Source organism: Centruroides sculpturatus, unplaced genomic scaffold, assembly GCF_000671375.1.
Source record: "Centruroides sculpturatus isolate CEXI.00-Female unplaced genomic scaffold, Cexi_2.0 scaffold1581, whole genome shotgun sequence".
Lineage (NCBI taxonomy): Eukaryota > Metazoa > Arthropoda > Arachnida > Scorpiones > Buthidae > Centruroides > Centruroides sculpturatus.
In genome coordinates, this window is record NW_019385787.1 from 142,984 (window position 1) to 153,209 (window position 10,226).

A 10,226-nucleotide genomic window follows, 5' to 3' on the forward strand; every position below is an offset into this window, starting at 1 on the left:
TCTACTTAAGAGAGACCTCAAGGTTAATCATTACATCTCAGACGATGAGGTGGTGACAGCTGTCAAGTCCTGGATTCGAGAAAAGTCGGAAGAATTTTTCAGTGACAGAATGAAAAAACTTGTTACATGTTGGGAGAAATGTGTTAGTCATCATTAAGGCTATGTTGAAAAATAAATATATGATTTTGAAGCTTATGAATTGTACTTTAATATACTTTTTGCCCGATCTTGCTATTTGTCTTTGTTCGTGTTCTACAAGCATGTGTGCATTACTTTTCAGCCTGCCCTCGTATATTTAATCAGTATGTTTACAACAAATATTTTTAAATTGGTGTTTTGATATAATAAAATTATTTTTTCTTAAATGTACCCTATATGTGTAATAAATGTCAAACAATAAACACATTCTGAAGTTACAACGGTCTTCTTTGTTTCCAATAAACGATAAGAAACATTATTGTTTTCTTTAAACTCTTTGGAAAATAAGCCTAATAAAATTTCAATTAGAATTATTAGATTTAAAATTTCAAATTTAGATTGTTAACTGGTTTAATTATGTTTTACTGTGCAAGTTATTGATTATAGACAGCCACCAAAGGGCGCTTCATGTAACGGTTATGCTCTGTACAGTGCTGCCGTTTCTGGGGTAATTTCAACCTCTCAGGGTACTGTTTAGGGTAGTTCTATATTTAGGGTAAATTTAGGGTAAAACTGCCCTGTGATCTGATGCTTTTGTTGTAAACATTTTTACTGTACACTTGTAAAAGAAATCTATGCCACATTTGATTTCAGTAATGACATTTTTTCATTTTCAGGTTCAATGCTTGAACCTGAAAATTCGCAAAATTTAACAGTGAGGTTTTTGGAGCCATTGTTTAAAACGTTGAAGAATGTTAAGGTTGATTTACAAGTTGTAGACAATGAATGGCGTAAACGAACTTAATAAGTAGCTTCAAGGTGAAAACAAATTGTTCACAGACTGTTATCAAAATATATAAGCATTCATAGCAAAACTCAAACTATGAATGTCAGATAAAATCAAAAAACTACAATTCGTCGTTCAAAATTACATAAATTTAATAGCGACAAAAAACATTTTTCTAAATATGCACAAGAAATTACTAATTTACTAAAAGAATTTCAAGGAAGATTTTCATATTTAATTAAAAATTTATGAGAATATATTTAATATTTTCTTGTGTCCATTTAACATTGTTGTAGAACACGCTCCAACAAATTTACAGATACATTTGATAAACCTCCATTCATCTTCTGAATTGAAATATATGTTTGAGGCCAATAACAAAGTTTAGTTTTATACAAAATACGTCTGTAATGATACATTCCCTAACCCAAAACGCGATGAACATTACAGCTGCAATGGAATCACCTATCTTTGTGAATCTTTTTTCTCAAAACTGAAAATTGTTAAATGTAAAAGTCGTAATAGATTGACCGATAAAAATCTAAAAAACCAACGATGTTGTACAACATCAAAAATACCTCTTGACATTAAAAGATTAAGTGGAAAAATTAAAATCAAGTTTTACATTAAAATACATACAAAATACTATATAATTGTATATGTTTTGTTGTAAATAAATATGTGCGGACCACAGTGTATTTTTATTTTTGATTTTGGCCCATTAAACAATTTCGGTTGGACAACACTGGTGTAGAATCCTATCGTCGCATTCCACGGACGGTAACGTACCGCGAGATTAATAAATTTTGTGAAAATTTCTACGTAATTCAAAAGTACAGTAATTTTTATACATATTTTACACAGCATTATTATTATTTTGGAGATTGCATGACTTATTCAGTTACATAAAAAATAAAATTAATGATATAAAATAAATCTAAAAAAAATAATTAATCTTAAAAATAATTAATTGTATCCTGGAATCCCGGAAAACAGTTCACTTTCCCCCCAGAATCCCAGGTTAAGCAAAAGACCGGGAAATGAGAAACCCTACCCGAAACAGATTACCCCGAAAAATTCCTAGGATTTTTCTACCCGTCCGGATTCGATCCCCGTCCCAATGCCGATAGGATAATGTCTAACCACTAACACTAACTAACATTGGCCGACGTTCCCATGATAAGCTTGGGGCGCGTTTGGTGTGACGAATTAACATTTTCGGTCCCGGATAGAACTTGAAACCCGGGCCCCCAAAAAATGTGTTGTTAAGTTTATTTGTTAGATTTACCGCTGGAGCAGTTTGGAAAATAATACTATAATATTTGAATTGTTCACTAAATTCTTAAATTTTATTTATTTACATGTGAATTTATAAATCGATTTACGGGTCCGGTCAGATTCGAATTATAGACAAAAGATAAATACAGGTTTCCTTTTAATATGTTTCTATATTATATTCTAATAATTAAAATTTCTTTCGCATTTTTAAAAGATTATCATTACCCAATACAAAGTTATTAAATAGAAATAAAATATTTTAAAATTAATAATTGAATTAAGCCATTATTTTTTTAATCATTAGGGGGCGCAATGAACGAAACAAGCCAGACGAATTAGTAATGGAATGACTTAATTTTGTTGTTTTTCTTTTTAAAGTAAAGTAAGTTAATATTCTATTTTGAGATTGTTGAAAAATTATTTTAGTGGTATTTTATCGAATAATGTTTTATAAAGAATTAAAATATATTTTAGAATATTTTAAATTTTATTTTATATCTTCATAATTCAGTCTACAAAGTTAAAAAAAAAAAAAAAATTAGTAAATTATTCTTTTCAGTTTGCTGTAGAAAATTGACTGGACTCGAACAGATATGGAAAGTGATGGATTCATTAAGGTAGAATACAAATCAAACAGAAGAAGGAAAAGGTCTAAACCCAAAAAGATAAATAATGCAGTTGGGTATGAGACCATTCATTTTGATCCTTTAGAAGCAGAAACAGATTTTGAAACGGTTCTTAAAAAGGTGGAAGAGTGCAAAGCCGAAATACGTTCGAGTGACTTTTATCTCAATTTCTACGAAATATTCAAGAAGTGCGTCGTTACCAATTCTGGTAAATCCGAAGATGGCAAGAGGAATGTGCAGAACATCGTGTGTTACGGTCTGGGGAGTGTTTCGACTTCCTTGGCCGCCCGGTACCAGTTGGCTCTGCTGTTGCTGATGAAAGAATTTACTGGGTCTTCGAATCCCCTTCTGTATGATCCCATCTTTAGCAAATTGGACTGGAAAATTTTGACGCGTTTTCACTGTAGGGCGATACGGAAGAACGAAGAGGGAAAACGTAAGATTGACGGGAGGACCCTGTTCTTTATGCCACACTGCGGGAGACCTCTGTATAACAGTATTCTGTGGGCCAACTGGAGTCCCGACGGGTTGAACGACGTCATCCTGATAGGGAATAGTTTTAACAATTTTGTGTTTTCGTTGCCCGAAAAGACATTGAATAAGTTTTCTTACCTGTGCCGGGTGAAGTCTGCGGTTACTGAATACAATGTGCCCAATACTTTCAGGTTTCAAGACATATTTAACAATATGTCCATTCACGTGTTTGATCTCCGCGTTTTACGGAATTTTCCGAAACAGAACTGGAAGGATCATGCGGAACCTTTCTATCACGGCGATGACGAGATTATTCTATCGTAAATGATGATATTTTGTATAGCGTTTACTTCGTAAATTATCGTGGTGAGTGCGCGACGTATTTATCGTGTAACAGTTTTTAACTTATGGTAAGTTGTACGAAATGTTAGCAAGAAAGTTTTACAAATAAACTTATTATTTTTTCATTTGTTATAATTATAGGTTTATGTTTGGTTTAATTTGAAATTAAATTTTAAACATTAACACATGTGATACTTTTTCTTCTTGATTAAAGCAAATTTCGTAATATTCTGTTTTCCCATATTCACAGAAGTGTACCAAAATAAATTCTCTCTCTCTCTGTAGTAATTAAAAATTTTTTATAGTCCGTATTATGAATTATGAACTGTACAATAGTTCATAATTATATAAAATAATGTAATGTTGAAAACTAAGTTGTGTTAGGTTATTATTAATTTTATTTTAGATATATTTTTGATATTTAGTTAATGTGGAAATAGAAAAGATATTATTTTCCTGTGAAAATGAACAGATACTTTGATAGTTTTCAACAGAATAAAGTAAGATCAAATAACATTAAATATTTTATAACAGAATTTGAAGGGAAGTTTATAATAAAATTTTTTATATTTAAAAATCTGCTTTTATTAAAAACTATATTTAAAATCTCAAAGCATTTTTAAATAAAAGGAAATAAACTGCTTATTTATCCAATTTTTTCATTATTTCAACAAAATATCATTTTTGTTTACTTATGGTAAACATAAATTGGATTTTGTTGGAAATGATGTTTGATATACAGTTCAGTCCATATTAGCCAATTTTTGACACAAATGTCTGCCATAGATGGCTAAATCTAAGTAAAAAAAAAAAAAACTTTTAATAAAATCCAATTTTGGTTATCTTGCAAGCTCCAAAATGTTAAACCTTTTACCATAAAAGTTTAGAAACTTTTTTCCTAATTGCAAACAAAATATATTATACCAACAATTAATATAGAACTCAAATATTACAAATTTGATTCAGTAATTACAACAATAAAATTAATTACTAGTGAAAATTACAATTATTCCAAAATCTCAAAACAACCTGATTAGGAAAAAGAGCAGTGATGACTTACAATTTAATCAGCAGTGATGACTTACCCTTAATCAGCAGTAATGACTTACAATTCAACAGCTACATACTGACCAGCAGAAGTGAAGGCTAACTTGTTTGATAATGTTCTTTTATACATTGTTGACTTGCATACTACACCTGCTTACAAAAAATAATAGTTTGTGTCTTTATTAACATTTATTTACTGAAAAATATAAATAGAAAATAGTGTTTATTTATGACTAAAATATTTAATTAGTCGGATGCAAATGAAGCTGTAGCTGGAAAGTATTGAGATAGCATTCATGATTTAACATAACTCAAAATAACAAATAAATTGGAAAATAATGCAAGTAACTAAATATAACTATAAATCAAAATCTCTTTTACTACAGCTCGGTCTTAAGCAGTTTGTTTTCTCTTGTCTAAATGTGGTGCCAAGTTTTGTTGAATTTCAAATGTTTTCAAAAATCAAAAGTTTTCTCTAATTGTATTATAATTTTTAAATGCAAGATTTGTTTTATAAATAAAAAAATTACAGGTTAACTCTAAAATTGCCATAATNTTTTTTTTATATATGCATCTTTGTAAAAATTAAACCTCACCACGTGCATATGACCACAATATCTAACTAAATATTGTATCTATTAAAATTAGTAATAAATATACATGTGTTATCTAAACAAAATAATATGTATAGTACCTCCTCCTTTTGTTCTTGCAGAAACAATATTACTAGGATCACTTTTTCCTTCTTCATTTACACTTATTATATATATTTGATAATTGCTTCCACATATTAAATCATGAATAGTATATGTAGTATTTAAAGATGGCAATCTAATATGTTTCCAATCATTTGATTTTCCTTTATAATAAATTTCATAACCTATTAAGAGATAACAAATACTATTGAAAATAATTATTGGAATAAAACTTTTAATATAAAATTTAATTTATACTATTAAATTTAAATACATTTATATTTACCTGTAACTGATGTATGTATTGAATTACTCCATGATATTGTTATTGTAGATAACGTTACTGATCCAATAACAGGTGTTGGAGCAATTGGAGGTCCTTAAAATGAAAAAATCATTTATGAAGTAATAGTTTACTCAGAGCCAGTCCAAGCTACAGGCACTCTATGCATAAATCTAGGGTGCAAAAATTTAGGAGCATCACAGCCAGCATCAGTTAATAGGCAACCTAAGTGACTTTTAACTGATGCTGGTTGTAGTGCCAAAAATTTGCCTAACGCACCAAAAACTCTTGGGCTGGCCCTGATTTACATATGGCAAATATTTTTAATAATTTTGAAACTAAAATTTGATTTTGAGATCAATAAAGTTCATTCCTTTACTCTTTATTATTAAAATTAATAGACATGAGTATTAAAACTACATTCTTCATTGAAATTTTGAGCATCTGTTTATCTTAGTTTCTAATAACTTGTCCATTTGGGTCTGTTATTACTCATCTGCAAGAAGAAGGTTAGGGCAATGGATACATCAAGGTGCACATATATGGTGGGCAGGCTCAGAACACCCCAGACAGCACTATCTGATTGTGAGGGCAGGCACAAACAGCTGCAGTAGTGTGTCTTTGTGCATCATCCAGAGAGAGGCAGAAGCCTCATTACAGAAGCTGCTCGTCTTCCTGTGTCATTGGTGGACTATTAACAGAGGCAAATTTGCATGCATGGCCAACAAGCACCGATGAAGCACTTCAATCCTACTTTTACTATTAAGTAACACACTTCTACTGCTGGCATGCTTATCTGGGAACCATCTTGTATGACAATTAGTCACCTCTAATAGGTGTGAGGAACTGTGAAAGCACTGTAGTATATTTGGGAAATCCTGAACCCTTGTGGGTTGCCTTTCGTGGCAGGACTGCAAAGCAACCATTTTCCAACAAGATAATGCTCAACCATGCACAGATAGGATTTTCTAGGTAACCCTAATGTCTATTACATTGACACATTTATATTCTCCCATTTGGATGATTCTTGAAATACTAAATGTTTGTCATATAAAAACTGAAAAGAACAATTCCAAACAGATTTAGTCAAAATGTCTTGAAAACTAGACCAATTTTAATACAGGCTTGACTTTGAAGTTATGCAAAGTGAAATTAAAAACTGTTTTCAGTTTGCTCATAAACTGCAGAAGTAATTTAGTTTGTAAATTTACCCAAAATCCCATGGAGTTTTTTTCCTCTAGAAGGAAATTAAGAATTCTATTAAACTTTGTTAATACATAGCAACAAAAACAATTTAGTACATTTCATAATCTTGGCTGGGCCATTGTAATATGCATTGGTATTAAGAATGATCCTATGTTAGTACAGGTCATAGAAATTTAACAGGATCTGAAACACTCCTCAAGTTGTCAGTGTATACTCACTGACAACTTGAATGTGGTTCTGAAGTATTTCAGAACCACATTCAGATATTATGCAACTCCTAGCCAAGATTTGTGAAATAACTTGTATATTTCTTTACTCTAAATATACATTATAAGATCAACTTTACTTCAAATAAAAAAAGTATTTGAAATTTTATCTAAAGACCAAAAGTAATCTTTTATAATACATCAAAAAACATTACATTTATCTTTGACATCATTTCTATAAATCTTCAAAATATTACTATAAATTTTTATAGTAATATTTTGTATTACTAGGATGTAGCTGCTTAATTACTTGTAATAGTAGTAATTATGCAGCTACATTTTAGAATTAAAGCAAAATTCTAAAGTCAAAATTTATGAAATTTATAAAAATTTCATAATATTTTTTTAACAAATGAAAAATCTTTACCAGGATTCTTAAACTTGAATATGATTAAAAAAAACAAGCAAATTCGCTTTCACTGTTTCTGCCATAGGCACTAAGAGGGCCATTTTAATCATATCCATCATGTTTGGCCAGGTGACATAGGGCTCAACGTAACCAAGGCAGACCAGCCCTGAAAAATTTGAGTTTTTCAACCACCTGGATTTGATGTCAGGGTCTCCATTGCAATAAGTCAATGCCTTGGCCATCAAAGCAAATTTACTTGTTAATATAATCCTATTTTCTATCATTCTTGCAGATTTACAGAAAGAAAATCTCATTATTTTGCATTTTTCTCTGAATATTGATGAACTAAGGTTTCTTATGTTGACAAAAATGACAATTTAAGATATTTTCAGTATGATCTCGTATAACAGGAATGGCAAACCTTTTTGAGCACACGTGCCATATAGTGAGTATACTTAGCTTTAAAGATGTGTGTGCCAAAGTTTTATATTTCAAATAATGATATTTAAAGAAAATAAATGAATATGCTTTAATTACAATAAATGTAAAAAAGCTGATTGAAAAAGACAGATGATCAATGGAAATCATATGCTTATATGCACGTACCAGATGACTTCTCCTTACATGCACCCGTCATATATCATTAATGAAAAAGATGACAAAGAACATACAGCAAAATTCTTCTAAGCCATTGCAGTGAAAGTTTAATAAATTACATTTTCTCTGTTTATGTGAATATTTATAATAATCTTATGTTGAATTTATAATAATCAATTTTTGGGCATAAAAATAATTTAAAATTATACAATTCAATTCCATTTTGTTACTAGCTTTTGTACATAGAATCTACTTATAATGTACTCATATATATTAATGTTTATATTACATAGTTATTAATTGTAAAAATATATACAGTGGTACCTCAGGTTACGAACGCCCCAGCATACGAAATTTTCAGGATACGACATGAAATTCGAATATATTTTTGCTCCACGATACGAACAAAAACTCACCATACGACGTTACATTAGTTTGCATTTTTCATTTGTTTTTCTTACTACAGTTATTTTTTTTAATGTATCACTTGGCTTTAATTTGAGTGTGTTTTTCGCGTTGGAACGAATTATTTGGTTTTACATGTAATCGTATGGGAAAAGATGATCCACCTTACGACATTTTCATGATACGATCTCAGTTTCGGAACAGATTAATTTCGTATCCTGAGGTACCACTGTACATATATTTTGTTTTTATGAGATTCTGGCTTTTATAAAACCTTTTGCAAAATTAGGGTTTTTCATATATGAGGGCAGTTTTGTTTTCAAGCTCTGATAATCCATAAAAAAAAAAAAGATGAGTGTAAATAACAAAATGAATTTATTACCAAAAGTTAGATACAAACATGGTTACTTTTCGACATAATCACCGTGAAGATTGAGGCATTTGTCAGGTCTGTGGACGAGCTTTTCAATCCCCTTGTCATAGAATGTTGCCACCAGTGAATTGAGATGGCCTTAACAACATTGTTTTGAAGATTATCATTAGTCTCAAACCACTGCCTTGCTAGCCACATTTTCAGTTCAGGAAAGAAGTGGAAGTCTTCACATACGAAAAAGTTCCAAGCTGGATGGAAGTCTGAAAGTTAGAAGTTTTCACCACATTTAAACACAGTGTATAGCCCCGATTTATTGCTGAGTGACTTCCATCTCTTTCCTGAACAGAAAAAGTGGCTAGGAGGGGCAGAGGATCGAGACTAATGATGATCTAAACAACATATCAAGTCATTGGCAGCAACATTCTATGACAAGGAGATAGAAAAGCTCATCCAGACATGACAAATGCCTCAATCTTCATGGTGATTATGTTGAAAAGTAACTATGTTTGTGTCTAACTTTGGTAATAAATTCATTTTGTTATTTACATTTATCTTTTTTTTATGAACTATCAAAGCTTGAAAAAAAAAAAACAGCCTATATATAATATGTATTGATTTCTGAAGTACATTTAAGTATTACACTTGTATAAACAAATTTTATTTTTATTTCTCTCCAAAAACTAAGCTACATTTATTCTAATTATAAATAAATTGATTAACAATATTATACAATTTAAAACATAATACATAAGCTGGTTATTAGTTTCTTTAAATGATAATTTCTGTGTCAACTAAGTCTTCGTCGGGAGGCAGTTCTATTTTACTTGGATCTATCAAATTTTTATCAATGAGTGGCAGTCCTAGTTTTTCTCTTCTATGAAGTTCTAAGTATGCTTCTCTTACAGTCCAATCTCTGTATCTAAATTCAAAATGAAAATCTGACATTAGATTTAATTGAATGATTTATAATACAAAAATCAAAGTTACATTAAAGCAATTTGTTTTTATAAAATGTATTTTTTATATAATTTTTTCAATATAAAATTTCTAATAGAAACACAATGTTTTTATATTCATTATGAAAATAATCAAAATTACTTTAAAAATTTGTTCAGAACATACAAATTACAAAACTAGGAGTTCCCAATGTGATTAATAATGCACCTGGTGAGAAAATGAGTTGTGTTGAGCAAGAACAGTTCTTTAAGAATTATTAGTCCAATGGGGTATAATACAGATCAGGATGTTGTAAAATTGCAATTCTGCAAGTATTAATATATCTTTTCTATGAAAATGATATGTGGATTAATACTGGCTCAAGCCTACCAGATTGATTTATTATTATTAACTCAGTTAATAA

At 30.1% G+C, this 10,226-nt stretch overlaps 1 protein-coding gene across 1 annotated transcript; it reads left to right on the forward strand.

The window, feature by feature from the left end:
• The first annotated feature begins 2,507 nt into the window (after nt 1–2,507).
• LOC111642139 (SRR1-like protein) lies at nt 2,508–3,893 on the forward strand. The gene is made up of 2 exons (XM_023388416.1): nt 2,508–2,585; nt 2,763–3,893. The coding sequence occupies exon 2, from the start codon at nt 2,797–2,799 to the stop codon at nt 3,625–3,627; it is 831 nt and encodes a 276-aa protein (XP_023244184.1). The 5' UTR covers nt 2,508–2,585; nt 2,763–2,796; the 3' UTR covers nt 3,628–3,893.
• Nucleotides 3,894–10,226: the final 6,333 nt, after the last annotated feature.